At 36.0% G+C, this 16,463-nt stretch overlaps 1 protein-coding gene across 3 annotated transcripts in view; it reads right to left on the bottom strand.

The window, feature by feature from the left end:
- LOC18430921 (protein REDUCED WALL ACETYLATION 3) overlaps window positions 1-16,019 on the bottom strand; it is a 28,659-nt gene extending 12,640 nt beyond the window's left edge. The window contains exons 1-7 of one of the 3 annotated variants that reach the window (XM_088854282.1): window positions 15,637-15,748; window positions 15,452-15,546; window positions 15,333-15,371; window positions 8,204-8,295; window positions 5,021-5,152; window positions 4,783-4,839; window positions 4,622-4,694 (exon numbers count right to left, since the gene is read on the bottom strand). In XM_088854282.1, coding sequence (XP_088710408.1) covers window positions 4,622-4,694; window positions 4,783-4,839; window positions 5,021-5,152; window positions 8,204-8,295; window positions 15,333-15,365 — 387 coding nt within the window. In that variant the 5' untranslated portion in view covers window positions 15,366-15,371; window positions 15,452-15,546; window positions 15,637-15,748. Of the gene's footprint in view, window positions 1-4,621; window positions 4,695-4,782; window positions 4,840-5,020; window positions 5,153-8,203; window positions 8,296-15,332; window positions 15,372-15,451; window positions 15,547-15,636 lie in introns of all 3 variants that reach the window. The other 2 variants (XR_016046259.1, XM_088854281.1) reach the window with 2 other exon arrangements.
- Between the last annotated feature and the right edge of the window lie 444 nt (window positions 16,020-16,463).

Raw genomic sequence — 16,463 nt, 5'->3', positions numbered from 1 at the left:
TGCTTGGTTTACGTTTCTTCAATACATTTGTGGATGATTCTAGATTAATAATTATTTATTTAATGAAACATAAAAGACAAAGTTACTAATTTATTTCAAGTTTATCACAAAATGGTTAAAACGATGCATAAATTAAAGTTTTACATTCTGACAATCGGGGTGAATATGTGTCAAACCAACTCAGAGATTGCCATATTGATCAAGGGATTGAGTTCCAAACAACATATACATACACACCTCGACAAAATGTTATTACTGAGAGAGGAAAAATAAGCACTTGTTAAAATCAACTGAGCTCTCGTACTAGAGATGAAGGTCCGAAAAAATTTAGCAGTTCTCACTGCTGCCTCTTTAATAAATCGCATACCATCTCGTGTTCTCCAGGGCAAAACTCTTGTTGAAATTATTTATCCAAACTCTTGTTTCTTGTACCTCCCCAAAGTGTTTGGTTGCGTATATTTTATCCACATCCTTGGTCCAAAGAGGGGCAAGCTTGATGCTAAAGCCGTTCCTCGGATATCCATCTCATAAAAAAGGATTCAAGTGTTATGACCCTATTAACAAGGTCCGTTATGTCTCCATAGATGTTACTTTCTTTGAATCTGTTCCATACTTCTCATATGCTGGTCACGAATATTCTCTTTAGGGGGACAATAAAATACATTGTAGTGAAGAGAGCACATTTTGTAGTTCCCCTTGCTATTCTCACACCAATTTTATTTGAAGGGAATGGTGCATCTGAAAATAATGGTGTACACCCAAAGAAAGAGTTAAAGACTTATATCAGAAGAAAGAAGATGGTAAGACCCGAAGTTCGCCACAATTATACCCTAGATGCCAACACATAATTAGGAATTGTTCTCGACTCAGGTAATTCTTTCACTTTCTTTGAGAGACCTAATGTGGACTTACCCATTACTGTACGCAAGGATAAGTGGTCATGTACTTAGCATCCAATAGCGAACTTTGTATCCTATACTTCATGGTCTTCTTCTTATTATACCTTCATATCAGCCATGTCTTCTATTTGAATACCTTCCTGTGTTGTAGAGGCTCTTTCACAACCTCAATAGAAGGCGACTATGGGTGATAAGAAGCGAGCACTTGAGCAAAATAATACATAAGAAATGACCAACCTTTTTAAAGGGAAGAAGGTTGTAAGATGTTGATGGGAATACACTATGAAGTACAAGGCTGATGGCACCATTGAAAGGTATAAGGCTAGATTGGTTGCAAAGGGTTCCACTCAGACTCCTAGTGTAGATTACCAAGAAACATTTGCCCCTGTAGCCAAGTTGAACATTGAGTATCAATCCTTCTCTAGCTAATAATAAATCTTGGACTATCGACCAAGCTAGATGTAAAGAATGCTTTCTTGTACGGAGACATCTAAGAAGAAATATATATGGCCATGCCTCCAAGCGTAGTTACTGGAATCTGTCACCCAAGGTCGCGATGAATTTCAATTCCATCACTTACATAATATTGTTTCTAATATTTATTGATTCTCAATTCCATAATTTTTGAACCTCGATTCTGCATTTGTTGGATGTGGATTCCACATACAATGAAACTCGATTCGATTGTTTTCGAATCCAGATTCCTGAACATCAAGTATCATGCTACATAGATGCAAGAAACCATGAATTAATCAAACATCGAATCTTGCTTCCCCCTTCATATGATCTCGAATTGGTTTTTTTTTCTTGGAATCACAATACCACAAATCAAATATTAATGAATCTGTGACTTATGGAATGGTTGAAATAGATTTAGATTTGAGTTATTTGGAAACTAGGCAGGAGACAATTGTATCCAATAGTTCATATGCGCTCCAAATAATAATCTAGTGACTGCATTGTTGAAGTATTGGTTCCATAAATCAACTTTCAAATGCAAATGTCTAGAGATAAGTTCTCAACAAGTATCATTCTAATGTCTTTTGCAGGCAACAAATGCAAGTATAACTTGGGCGTGGAGCACTAAAATTAAGAGAATTTGGGCCTTGTAATGTTTTTTTGGGTAAATCATGGTAATGTTAAGAATTGAATACTCCATATCTTCACCCCTAGTATCAAAGCCACATACTGCAACACAGACAACACCATGTCACAAACAAAATCCTATTTTGAATTATAATAATGAAATCAAAATCACATTTTAAAAATACAGGACATAATATTTATATCTTTTGGAGATGATTTCCCTAAGTGGACTATGAGCATCTATTAATTTACCTTACTTCTGATATTGTTTGTGGCTCAATAATCAATACATTAACTTTAAATCTAAGGAACCCTTCTTCAAGTTTTAAAGACCTCTAATCTCAATTACTTGATAAGGTTCTAAGTCCTTAAGGTGCGAGATGTTGTTAATGTAGGAATATTGATCCTAAGGGGGTTGAAACTCGACCGCATAGAGTTATAAATCTCGATTACCATGCAATAGATACATTTGTAGAAATAGGATATCAGAAGTAAAAGAAGCTTTGAAGACAATGAAGAAAGGAAAGGCTTTAGGACTAGATGGTATCCCTATAGAGGTTTGAAAGTGCATGGGGGAGATTGCCATTGACTGGCTGATCAAGCTGCTTTGAGAACAAAGAAAATGCCAGATAGAGGAAAAGTATTGTCGTACCTATTTACAAGAATTAAAAAGACATACAAAATTGTGCGAACTATCGAGGGATCAAAATTATAAGCCACACTATGAAGCTGTGGGAGAGAGTGACCGAGTAGCGACTATGGCATGAAATGAGTGTACCAGAAAACCAATACGATTTTATGCTAGGGAGGTCAATAATTGAGGCTATTTTCCTACTTAAGCAATTGATTAAGAAGTTTAGGGCGAAGGTAAAAGACCTCCACATGGTCTTTATTGATATAGAGAAAGCTTATGATAGAGTATCAAGAGATTTAATTTGGTAGGTATTGAAAAAGAAAGAAGTCTTCAGATACTATATCGACTTTGTGAAAGATATGTACAAGGGAGTGCTAACTAGAGTACGAACAATTAGTGGAGAGACGAGTGAGTTTTCAATTACAATAGGTTTACATCAGGGGTCAGTGTTGAGCCATGTCTCTTTGTCTTAATTATGGACGACTTAACTAAGCACTTACAAGATGAGGTATCATGTATGTTTTTCATGGAAAACAGTTTTGATCGATGAGACTTGAACCTGCATCAACACAAAGTTAGAACTTTGGAGGGATGCTCTAAAATCTAAAGGTTTTAAAATTAGCCAAACTAAGACAAAGTATATGGAATGCAAGTTTAGTAATAATAAGAGTAGAGATGAGGTAGTTAAGATTGATGGTTGTGAAATACAAAAAAGAGCGCAACTTCGATATCTTGGATCGATAATTCAGGAAAATAGAAAGATTGAGGAAGATGTCGCATATAGTATTAAAAATGGATGGGCGAAGTGGAGATGTGCGACTAGAGTTTTACGTGATCGCCGTATATACTAATGAAGTTGAAGAAAAGTATCTATAGGCTCAAACCCGCTTTGCTTTATGGGGGAATGTTGGGCTGTCAAGAAACAACATACCCATAAGATGAGTGTAATTGAACTGAGGATGTTGAGATGGATGAGTGGCAAGACAAGAAGGGATAGAATGCGAAATGAATACATTTGGGAGAACCTAGATGTGACTTCAATAGGAGATAAGATGAGAGAAAGTAGATTTAGGTGGGCTGGCCATGTGTAGCGTAAACCTAGTACAGCACCTATTAGGAGGTCAAAGTTGATTCAAGCGGAAGGCTCAAAAAAGGCAAAGGGTATGCCCAAAAGGACATGGTTGGAAGTAGTGAGAAAAGATATGCAGACTTACGGTCTCCCTCTATGGCCCTTGATAGAGTAGAATGGTGGACTATGATTTGTATAGACGACCCCAAATAGTTGAGAAGAGACTCTGATAATAATGATGATTGACACGTAAAACCAATCCATGGATAGAGTAACACAGTAGCATAACTCAATAGAGAGAACCAAAATTCTTCATTGAGTAACATAACCAATCCATGGATAGAGTAACACAGCAACATAACTCAATGGAGAGAACCAAAATTCTTCATTGAGTGGGTAATAATAAACCCAAAAGAAAAAATAAGTAGACTCTCATATAATTATCTTTCATTTTTTACTATTAATTATCTTCATTTACATTTTCAAACAACTTCTTTGGTATCAACTAAAATAAGGCCCAAGTCGTATTCATTTCCAAGAAATTGGGGTACTTGAACCCAAGTATAGAGTAATATTAAGATTTGAAAGAAAATACTGAGAATTATTACTAGGCATGTCTGACACTATGCAACTGTAACATTTGATATCTCTATTTTACTTTTTCAATAATTAACATTTCACATTTGTCTAAGCAACAGAAACAAAGATAAATGACATCATCAAACAAATGACAATAAAAAAAAAAGGATCTCAGAATTTTCAAAAGTATTATTTTGAGATGCTGAACTCCATTCCCCGAAGTAAATCAACTTGATATCCATGGGAGTTATAAACATTTACTCTTCCATTTTTATTTTGTTTTTTGTAAGGAAGTTAAAACATTAACTTAGCCGAAAAAGCAAACATATAAAGAAAAGAGGAATAGGAGAGTACCTTCGTTGACTCTGCAAACAGACTTGTTCTATCACATAAATAAAAATAGACCAGAATTGCAGCAAATTCAGATCTGCAGATCACGATACACAGATAATTGAGGAGAAGTGCCAAGCGTTACTTAATAGCAAGAACACACTCTAAAGATTAAAAGCACATACATGGCTCTTAATGTTGCTCTGTTTTCAAGCAAGAATGCCTCATCCATCACCAAAAACCTGGAAATTCAAGATAAGGCCAGATACTATAAGCATGAAGTGTACACTCCATTCAGGATAGTAAATATATCAGTTTCTTGTCAACGGTAAAGTCAGGGAGTTGCTTTGTCTCAAATTTTGGAAAATACAAAAGAAAAAGTAAACAATTTTGCTGAACCAATTTTCTTTGTGCAAGCCCAACCTGACAAAATTTCCTCTTAATGTTGAAACATGAGATTTCGAAGCAGGTTGGAATCCTCCCTCAAGCAAAACAACCCGTTCATCTTCTTTTGCTGCTTCATTACCCAATTCAACCAGGTTTGTATCCGAATGCCTGCAATTCATCAATTCCAAAAGACCCATGAAATATTGGATAGAAGAAAGACCAGGATAAAGCATGCATTTCAAAATAAATTCAGGACAGCTCAAAAAATATAGTATTTCCACATATTGCTTCATGGCAAAAAAAGGAAACCTCTATACCGAAGACATTATTACAGATTTATGTTTTGACAACCAGTTTGGAAAAATCAATTATGGAGACTAGTACTGGATGTATGACACTACAGTAGCGGATTGCTGATGTAGCTTTTCCAAGTCAGAGACACAACCTTAAGTGGCAATGACCAATCATACAACGACCCACTGTATTAATTCTAAGAAACACACATGCATCCATGCATGCACACATACACACGCACACGTATGCACACACACACATACAATGGGTCAATAACTATAACTATAGTCTATAGTTACGATTGGCAGTGCATATTTACAATCTGCATATACCTTGCTCTAGCACTTTGTAAGCTCACTGAGCTCCACTAATACAATATTTTGTGAGGATTTTGCTTTCTTTCTTCTTTTTTTTCCTTTTTGCCTCCTCTTGAATTCTAATGAGTTATGATGTTTGAGAAATGTGATGGGCGATCTTTATTTTCATGTGCATAATCAATCTTTGTCTCTAAAGATTTCAGAGATCTTATACACATAATATTCATTGGTTTTATGTAGAAGACTATTTAGGGGCCCTTGTGGTTGCTGTTTGGCAGCATCATGTAATTGTGTTATACGTAGCACCTTTGATACTGCACCTTGCTGTACAGTAGCATCTTCTACATGTCACTGCAAGTAACAAGTTTGTTGATGGACTTGATTGGTTGACCCTCTCACAGACATAACCATTCCCCGAACTTGGATTTACCTTATTGACATGTATTAATGATTTGGACATTTTATGATATGGGCTCACCACTAATGTCATCTTTCTCTCGCTTTGAGATTGAATTTGAATTTGAAAAGTCCTTTAAATTTGAATTTGAATCCTTTTCTTCCACCAAAGAAAAGTCTAGATCTTGGTTTTCTTTTTGGTTGTCCAATTCTTTGTTTTTTTGGTTGGTAAGGGGGCGGGGGCTTGATGCCTTTCTTCTCCCAGTTAGGAGGCTAGATCTAGGTTAACTTTAGCATAAGCCAATGAGATTTTCTGATCTAGGTTAACTTTAGCATAAGCCAATGAGGTTTCCTGATCTAGGTTAACTTTATTTTTTTCCATCATTCCAGTTTTATGCAATATTCAGTGTCATTAAATCCTACATCCATTTTCTTAAGGTCACAAGAGATTAGAAGCATGCATGACAAAAGAAAATCTAGAGTGTACTACTCACAGCACAGGCCACTTTGCAAACGCCCGTCACACACCAATTGCCATCCCCACATCTCATATGACTTGTTCATGTAATTTTTTTCCTGAATCCTTTACAAAGAAACATCCAAAGAACTTAGCTATTTTTCAATTAATTTGAACTTCCCTAAAGAATATCATATCATCCACAATGTGGAGGAAAATCCTTAATCTAACTCGACAACTCTCCTTTTCCCTTTTTTCATTTTCCTTTTAGATCAACATAGCTTATCCCCTTTCTCAAATCCTTGGTACTTAGGAAGTAACCCTTCTGGCTTTCTATGTACCAACAATAAATACACAACCCTCGTCCATGCAATCCTGTGAGCATAAAATAACCCTTATTAAAGTGGCAACAAACCTCATCTAAGTCAACACTCCAAAAAAAAAAAATCCTTTTCCAAGTCCTTTCCTGTAACTGACCCTAGGTTCAAGGATCTAAGATTTGAGTCAATCAACCCATGATCCAGTAAAGCTCAATAAAGATTCTGTCTCCCTCAAACAATACCAACTTGGCTTGGAATGTTACCAGCATCAACTTTGACAACTACATCTCTTCAAGTACCTTTCTACACCTAAGAAATAAACTAAATTTACGTGGCTAAAGGGATCTATTTTCTTGTTGCACAAGATTTGATATATTTTCTCATTGCACAAGAGAGAACACGATAAAAAGCATGGCATAAAAGCAATCTGCAGAAGAGGGAAGAGAAAAGAACGAACAAATTGGCAAGGGGGTTAAACCTGAAAAAAAATCTTATTCCGAGACTAATTTTTCTTTTAATCAAAATTTATTACTAAATTTCCCGTTTGCATAAAAGCCTTAATTAAAGTCCAATATTTAACCTAGAGGCATCTATAGATCCCCAATTTAATCCCAGTCCATTAGGAAACTCAAAAGATGCCTAAAATTCCATTAAGACAGTCTACAACTTATCATAGAATACATGGAAATTAAGCAAAAGATAATTCTTCATGACTAATAAAACATTTCCTAAACTTTCCCTAATTCTACAACACTAAATGACCAAAATGCCCCTAATGATCACTGCATCCCTTATATTGTGAAATGTCCTAGCCTACCGCAAATCTAAAACAATGCAAAGTGTTCTATTACCTGCTAGTCAGTATTCTAGTAAGGATATGTATTTCAAATTTTTAACAAACTTAGATTACAAAATCAAACACAATCAAATTCTTCAAATTCCAGGTACTTCAAAGGGAACTTTCACATGTCACTTCAATTACAGGCCACTTCCCCGAAGGAATTTAAGATGATGACTACAATTATTTCTCAGAACAGGAATATACAAAAGTTCATGACCAACTGTAAATTCGAATAGTCGAGTTACTTTTAGATGGTATTCATAGAACAAAAGAGAATCTTTAGATTAGATAACTGTACTCATTGTATTGACATGTTTTGCAAATAAATCTCAAAATGTTCAAGCCTGCCATTCTCAGCATGGCATCCTTCAGGAGTAGAAGGCCAATTAAAATGTGTGTATGTTTTATAATTCATTTTTATCAACTGAATGCAGGAAGAGTACAGGTCCCAAAATGAAGAAGTTTTAATATGACCATCAAAGCAATCAACCTGGAATTCAATTTCCTCTGTGAAGACCCCATGACATCCAAACAATCTGATATAAACCTAAGAACATGAACATAATGAACCACAAGCATTACAAGATAACTCACACTTTAGATATTGATGAAGTCTTCTTGCGTTCCAATATCTCAGAGTAAATCCATGCAATAAAAACAGGGAAAACTCCAAGGAAAAAAGAAACCTGTAATAAGAATTGAAATAAAGCCATGTATAAGCATGATGTATATTTATTATACCTGGTAGCATGAGAGGAACAGCCATAGAATAAATAAGAATCTAACCAACAAACTGAAGACACTCAAAACATTATGCTTGTTCACGTAATACAATTGAAACCCAATAATAATGGATATGAAACAGCAAGATGGCAGTTGAAACAAACCAATGACATCCAAATAATACTGGGTCTCACTAATTATTAAATGAGAAAAGAGAAATTGATTAAATTTTGTATTCTACACGATTAAAATTATCATGTCCTCCACATGCATGTTCACAATTTTGAGAACTTAAAATTTAATATATAATACCCCGCAGAATAATATAATATGGTCTGCCAAGATTAAAAAAGCACCTGTCTATCAAAAATTTATTTCAGTCCACAAACTTGCTTTCTGTTAATTCTTTGGAGATCATGTGTGTACAATGAAATAATATTCATGCAAGCGATAATTCAATTCATCTTGCCTTTTTTTTGTGCTTTTTGAAGGTAATTTGTGTGAGTATTGGTACGGACCGTAAAATTGAAAGTTTAATCTTAAGAAGGTGAAAGACTAGGACTTAATAATTTCAACCAAAAAAAAAAAGGCTAGGACTTAATAGTGATTAGGGTTTATTAAGGACTTAGCTAGATTTTTAGTATCTTTAAGATAATCTTGTTAGTGTTGGACAAGAAAAAGAATTGAGTAGAGTATTGGTTCTTGTAGAGATGAATGAAAAGTTTTTTTTGGGGGTGGATTCCCTCATAGGCTCTGGGAGAGAGCATAATGTCAATGTTCTTTTATTTTTCTGAGGTTTATTTAATTTCTCCGTGTGTTGTCTTATTACTTATTCACGAGCTTGTGTTGGAGATATAACTTCGTTCTTGGGAAAATTTAATTGATAATGGCAGTCTTGGAGATGACCAAGAATATTGCATTTGACCATTAATATTTATGGGAACTTATGGTCTTACTGAGGGTATGGCCCTTGATAGAGCAGAATAGCAGAATAGGATTCGTGTATCCAACCCCAAATAGTTGGGATAAGGCTCTGATGATGATGATGAATATAATGATGATGATGAACATAAATCTTTTCAAGACGTTGCATATTGTTTGTTGGGTTAGAATCTTCAAACTTGAGTACATAAATCTCATACTATTTGATATTTAACACAATAAGATATATATGAGAAGAATAATGGAAGGAGACATAGACTAGTATGGGAATAAAAACATTCCAAGGGAAATATTCATAACAAATGTATCATCTATTGTGATGGAATGACAAGTATTCTTTACTAAATAGAAATGTATCTAACTAGGCATCTTCATTGTATGGTTAGCCTACAGAGATAAAATTCTTCATATTGCTTGCTTGTCCAACCAAATAGGTTTTTTTTAGATCACTTAAGGCTATAGTTTGGATATACTTCAGAAACTTCCTTAATGGTGCGTTTGGCAACTAGAAGATGTGGTTTTGGAAACCACATCTTCTAGTACTATAGCAGTTCCCTATTTGATAACAGGGGACTGATGCATGATACGTGGATATTGCGGTATTCACTTGACTTATATTGAAGGATAAAAAGTGGATATTGCAAGTTCCATTTGTAATCATGGAATTTGCAGTCTCTACCACGTATTACAAGGCGGCTTGCAAGTATTGATTATAAGCAAGATGAAATTTTGTTTGACCAAGATGATGTTGAGTACAACCCTTTTAATGATCATGCTCTACGAGATGAGTCGAGTTAATCGGAGGTATAGGCGGCACTCAAAATCTATAGATTTAAAAGTAGTTATTCCTGATTTTGAAGGAAAATTGCATATGCCTTGAGTTGGAGAGCATCACTTTTGAACACTATGGGAGATATGGTGAAAGGTTTCGAGTGCCTGCATCACTGAAATGTTGATGATGATGATGATTTTGAAGAGATTTGGGTAAAGTGCCAAGGTGGAGTTGCAGGAGAATATGTGGTACATGATGGGTTTTTCTTGAAAGGGAATCAATCATGCATTCCTGCTGGTTCTCTTAGAAAGGCCCTTATCTCAAAGCTATATACGTGGATGGAGGGGGTGTTTTGGGGGACACTTTGGGCAAGACAAAGCCAACGCGTTGGTGGAGTCTAAGTATTATTGGCCCAAACTTAGGTGAGATGTGGCTAGGCATATGAAGAGGTGCAAGGTGTGTCGAGTTGCAAAGGGGCAGTGTCAAAACATAGGTTTATATTTTCAACTTCCCATTCCCAGTGCACCATGGGAAGATGTTAGCATGGACTTTGTGTGAGGTCTTCCACTGGCTCAACAAGGTATGGACTCTATATTTGTTGTGGTTGACAGGTTTTCAAAGAAAGCCCACTTCATTAGTTGCAAGAAAACTCTAGATGCAACTCATGCAGCCAACTTATATTTCTGTGAGGTGGTCAGACTTCATGGGATTCCCAAAACGATTACATCGGATAGGGATATCAAGTTTCTTGGCCAATTTTGGGGAACTTTATGGCTTAAGATGGATACCAAGCTACAGTTTAGCAGCTCTTATCATCCACAAACTAGTGGTCACACGGAGGTTAACCGAATCCCTAGTAACCTACTTTGGAGCATAGTGGGTGATAAGAAGAGAGAGTGGGACCTGGCTTTGCCATAAGCCGAGTTTGCTAACAACAGTTCCGGCAATAGATCAACCGGTAAGAGCCCATTTGGGGCCGTGTATGTGTAGAATCCTACCCATATACTGGACTTGACTCCTTTACCAACTTATGGGGAAGGACACTTGGATGATGACAGCCTCACAGTATGATTGAGCACATGAAGGTTATCCATAACCAGGTTCGAGCTAATTTAGAGATTGCCACTACCAAGTACGAGGAAGCTGCAAACAAAAATAGGTGATTCAAAGAGTTTCAAGGGGTGATTTGGTGATAGTTTGTCTACGCAAAGTTTAGCTCCATGTGGGCAAATACAACAAGATCAATAATAGGAAGATCGGACCATTTCGGGTGTTGAAGAAGATGGGGAGTAATGCCTATACGATCAACCTTTTAGCTGAGATTGAAACCTCGAATGTGTTCAATATTGTTGATCTTTTCGAGTACCACAAACCCAAAGTCGCAATAGAAGAAGAGTTGAACTCAAGGTTGAGTTCATCCCAACAGGGGGAGAATGGACCTGAATGTCCTTTAACTAGTCAAGAAGTTCTCATCGGCCTTTTGATCTAATCAATCTATCCTTTGATGACACCTTTTATGATGATCCACATTCCCAGGTCGCAAGGAGATCTGGGAGGGGAAGACCAACTTTTTGAAGGAGTTTGTTGCTGTTTTTACATTCTATTAGTGATTTCCAGCATTTTAATTGAGGTTAGAGGTAATTTAGTGACCTTTTATGCTTTGATTTAGGTAAAGGGACTTATGGGTATTCTTATAATGTTTTAACTTAAATGAGGTTAGTTGTGATCTTTTTTAATTATAATTTAATAAGAGGGCATGGAGTGTTACAGTTTCTCTCACTTTTGGGACGTGAGCAGTACGAGGCCCTATCTAGGGTTTTGGGGTCCCTTCTTTGTACACTCAAATCTGGCCTGTTTTGATAGTCTATCGAATTGTTTTTGCCTTTTTTCTCTATTTTCCTACATCAAAAAGTCACCAAAAAAAATGCAAGTGTCCATGGTGGGAACCAAACCTAGTTTGTCACTGAGCTTAGCACACTCCAATCACTCCATTAATTAATATTTTACATGATAAAATAACAAAAAAGTTTAGACACACAAAATATTCATAAACAAAATACTCAGGTGCAACAAAGTTTTTCAATTATAAGACCTGGCAACTGGCTGTTTAGTCGGCAAGTTTTACCAAGTGGAAATCAAGTTTAATAACCATTTTAGCATTCTGCACAATGCTCAAAATTTAAGCTAGGAAGAGATATTTTGGAGGGATTATTTGCGAGCATCAGGGGGAAATGATATCAAACCTTCAACTTATGCAAAGGCTCAAACAACTCGTGTTGATATTGTATAGAAGCTTATGGATTTCGGACATATGCATTAGTGAGATTTTTGTGCAAGCTTCCTTCTCATCATCTACTTAAGCAGATCATTAAGCTATCTCCATTTTGTGCTGTACATCGAGTTATAGACATCACTCAAGGAAGTTCAAGCTCTATGAGATCAGTGAGAGGCTTATATAGAGAGACATCAGTGGCATCTGGATTGCTTCTAATCCAATGTTTTATGACCAAATTGAGCATGTTTAAGTCGAGCATATTTTATTTCAGACTGGTATTCTTTCGTTATCTCACATATGTGCTAGACTTTAGCTGGCGGACATACATTCGCAAGACAAGGCTCCTCGGAAAAAACTTCCACTCATTAATATTTTACAATGATCCCCAAAATTCGTACGATTGCATTTTGTGCAAGTAGTATCATATTTTACAATGATCCCCAAAATTTGTATGATGGCATTTTGTACAAGTAGTATCTATTTACCATTGTAGTTTGTTCTAGGAAAAGTTTTGCTTCCACCCCTCAAGTACTCATGTATCGATGGAATTTGATCCATGTTTGTCATGTGAAAACCATGTGCTTCTCAAAATGGTCTCTTAATTTAATCTCTTCGACCCAACTAGAAGTTAATAGAACTCATTGATCTCATCCTTGAGATTTTACAAGAAGGAAAACAAAACCCTCATACATTCAATGCATTTCAGGTTTTCAACCTAAGGATAAATCAAGAGTCCCTAAAAAAATGCTCTTATTCTCTTCATGCCAGACATGGCCCAAAGCGTGATAAGACTTCCATTTCCCTATCCTAAACCACCCGTACTAACCTCCATCCTGACCCTGGAAATTCTCTTCTGTACCCCTGCTATCCTGTTAAAATTAAACCCACCGAACTCTATCACCCCCACCGAAATTGGTCATACTCAATTTCCAATAAAATCCAATTCCTCCAAACTTGCAATGCCACAGCCCAATGAGGCCATATCAACCACCTTCAGTCCCCTTTTCCACTTGATATTAATTACAGCAAGTTACAAATTTTCTTGTCTTCACAGCCCGAGTCAAATATTACAAATACTCTTGGAGAAAATTCAACAAGCATACAGTGCAAGCACTATTAGTAAGGCAAAAGCGCTAGCTACAAATCTATCTCTTCTACAATAAGTCATGAGAAGATGAGCTAGAGGATTCACAAATGAACATCCAACCTTCAAGAAGTTAGTGAAATAACAAGAGGTTACAATCTCAACGATGTTCTTCCTGTATGCTATATACGACATTGTTACACAAATACTTCAAAACTATAAATTGTTTCAATTTTCTACAATGTTGGATACTACTTGCAATGTTGTTGTTTATTAAAAGCAATGAGTAATCTTTCAATTATATTCCTGTTTTACAGTTCCTCAACGAGGTTAGATTGATTTGAAAAGCAATGGCTCGTGAATATTTAGATAGGTCCTATATGCCTTTCCTTGATTAGACCAATAGCCCCAAAAATAAAATTGGAAATTCCATCCCTTGAAGGAGTCATTTTCTATTGGAATACTATGGTTAAGGCTGAATTGCTTATCCATTGAGAGTGCTAACCCCCACCAAAAATGAAAAACCAACTTTCCCAACAATGATTGTGAGAAATTTTCCATAAATTCCAGTTCTGGAGGAGGAAGAATGGACTCCATTAGTCCCCTCAATCATATGAATTTGCATGGTCACTGCTATGACCCTAAAAATATAGTTATGCGATCCAACTCTGTCAAACAAACACATCCCAAATTTCAAGTTAGGATAGTTCTTTGACTATCCTTTTGTCAGACACCACTTTCAATGCCATCTTTATTATGCCACTGAAAGTATACTCTTTGCCTATGCAATAAAGGGATTGGTCAAGCGAACAACACTTAGGTTAGACTACATAAAACTCGTGTTTTTGGGATTTTTTCATCCATTGAGATATCCGTTCCTCATATTACATGAAAATTTTTCACACATCTTATGTGTCCTGTTTTGGTGAGTTCCTCGTTTTCCATTGACATAAATCAATTTCCAAAGGGGCTCAAAACTCAAACTTGACGACCAACTAGGCCAACCTAGTCGACTCAAAAAGGCCCTATTAGTTTTTCAATTTGTTGTGTTAAATTAAAAATGCAACACCACGTTGCAATTACATATAAAAATAACTATATATATTTCAACCACTAATAATATTCTAAGGAAATATTTACAAGATACTAGAAGAGTTGAGTTGTTTTTACAACTCTCAAGCTTTTGTTCATTGATTCGGAACTCAAAGTTTACATAAAAACTGTATGTCTGCACTATATAATACCGTTTACTAGCATACATAGCACAATATCTTCACAATGTTCCCTTTATCATATAAGTTACAAATATCAAGCCGCAATAGCCCTTGATCAATGTTCAACTTTACTCAAATAAAGCATTTAGAGGCTAGAAGATCGACAAACCAAGATCTGCTTGATTGTTAATGCACACAAATTAATTCTTTATAATGCACCTAATATTAGCTGAAATGGTGGTAACCTCGAAAACAAGGTCCATTATGATAGTTCCCCAAGAATACGCCAGATGTATGGATAGTGCACAACCCATATTGGAATAATATTCCAATTCAGGCCAATCAATAAAGCTGAGGTTATAGTTGAAGCAGCCAGTAGAAAACCCGAATAACTAGTTACAGTAGGTATGAAGGAGCTGAATGAGATATGTTCTTTTCTTCTTCTTTTTTATAAGAGTTAACTGTATTGCTATCTCTTATCAAAAAAAGAAAAAAAATGAGATATGTTCTTTATCATACATTATCAGTATACATATACATTAAACCTATACAACCATATTCAGAGAGATCTGAATTCTGAAGAATCACTAAACGTATAAAATGCTGACATTTTAACCTTCTTCCTTATTGACCAATATATCAGAACAAGGAAAAAACCGAGCAATAATCCAAAAGCGAAGAATTGAATTTTGGGGACACGCCAAACGACGTACCTGTCCAGGGGTTAAGGGTCCAGAAACTACCATCTTGACCTAAACCCAACAAACAAATAAAATTACCACACAATTTGAATAAAATAAGCCAAAAGAGATAGAGAGAGAGAGCTTCAAACTGCAATTGAGAGAGAGAGAGAGAGCTTCAAACTGCAATTGAGAGAGAGAGATAGAGCTTCAAACTGCAATTGAGAGAGAGAGATAGAGCTTCAAACTGCAATTAAGAGAAAGAGAGAGAGAGAGAGAGAGCTTCAAACTGCGATGCCACCGTGACCGCAATGTGTAAATAACTAACAAAACTTACCAGCAAATTGATCCAATTCAACGCGACTGTCCTCACAAGAACTCTCTCGAATGAATCATATGTAAATGGATCCCAGCTCTCTCGAAAACCCTAAGTAAGGTGGAAGAGGAGAAAGCATTTAATGGTCAGATCTAAAGCAATGGAGAAAGCGGTGTTTGCTTGAGGAAATGGGAAGGGAAGATGAGCAGACATCCTTTTCAGTTGGTTCCCGAGTCGCTCAAAAAACATATAGGTGAGGAGACAGAGAAAGAGAGAGAGGGGTAGGTTAAATTAATAATATAATAATAGACAATAAAATGAGATTCCTTCACCAAATGCATAAATAGTAGGCCATGAAAATGGCTGAACCTGCAAGCGACTGTGAAGGAACAACGGCCACCTGGTTGGGTTTGGTTGGTCGTTACATAAGGAAAATTGTTTCATGCGGGCTAGACCGCATGACTACATCTGCGGTCCAAAAAAAAGTGTAAAGCATCCATCTTAATAAGTTACCTCTAAAAAAAACAATGGAAACTAACGGTCCAAATGTTTTCTTACTAAAATTATTATTACTAGTTTTTAAATTTTATTTATTTATTTATATTGATGATCTCTATGTTAAAGATTATATATCCTTCAAAATTAAGTGAAAAATTTCAAAAATATATTTATTAAGAGGCCCGCATTTCTACATATGCGGGTTTGGCTGCATAGAAACCGGATCGGTTTCATGATTGGGGTGGTGCATCCTCTATTCAAATGCCACCCCTGTCCAAAAATCTAGCTTGCATGGAATTTTGCATGTCAAGGATGGATTTTGGATATGAATCTTTGGCAAAGTATGGCAT

Source organism: Amborella trichopoda, chromosome 12, assembly GCF_054954075.1.
Source record: "Amborella trichopoda isolate Santa Cruz 75 chromosome 12, AtrichopodaSantaCruz75HAP2 v2.0, whole genome shotgun sequence".
NCBI lineage: Eukaryota > Viridiplantae > Streptophyta > Magnoliopsida > Amborellales > Amborellaceae > Amborella > Amborella trichopoda.
Note: the sequence above shows the minus strand (reverse complement) of the source record. Positions and strands in the feature narration are given on the sequence as shown.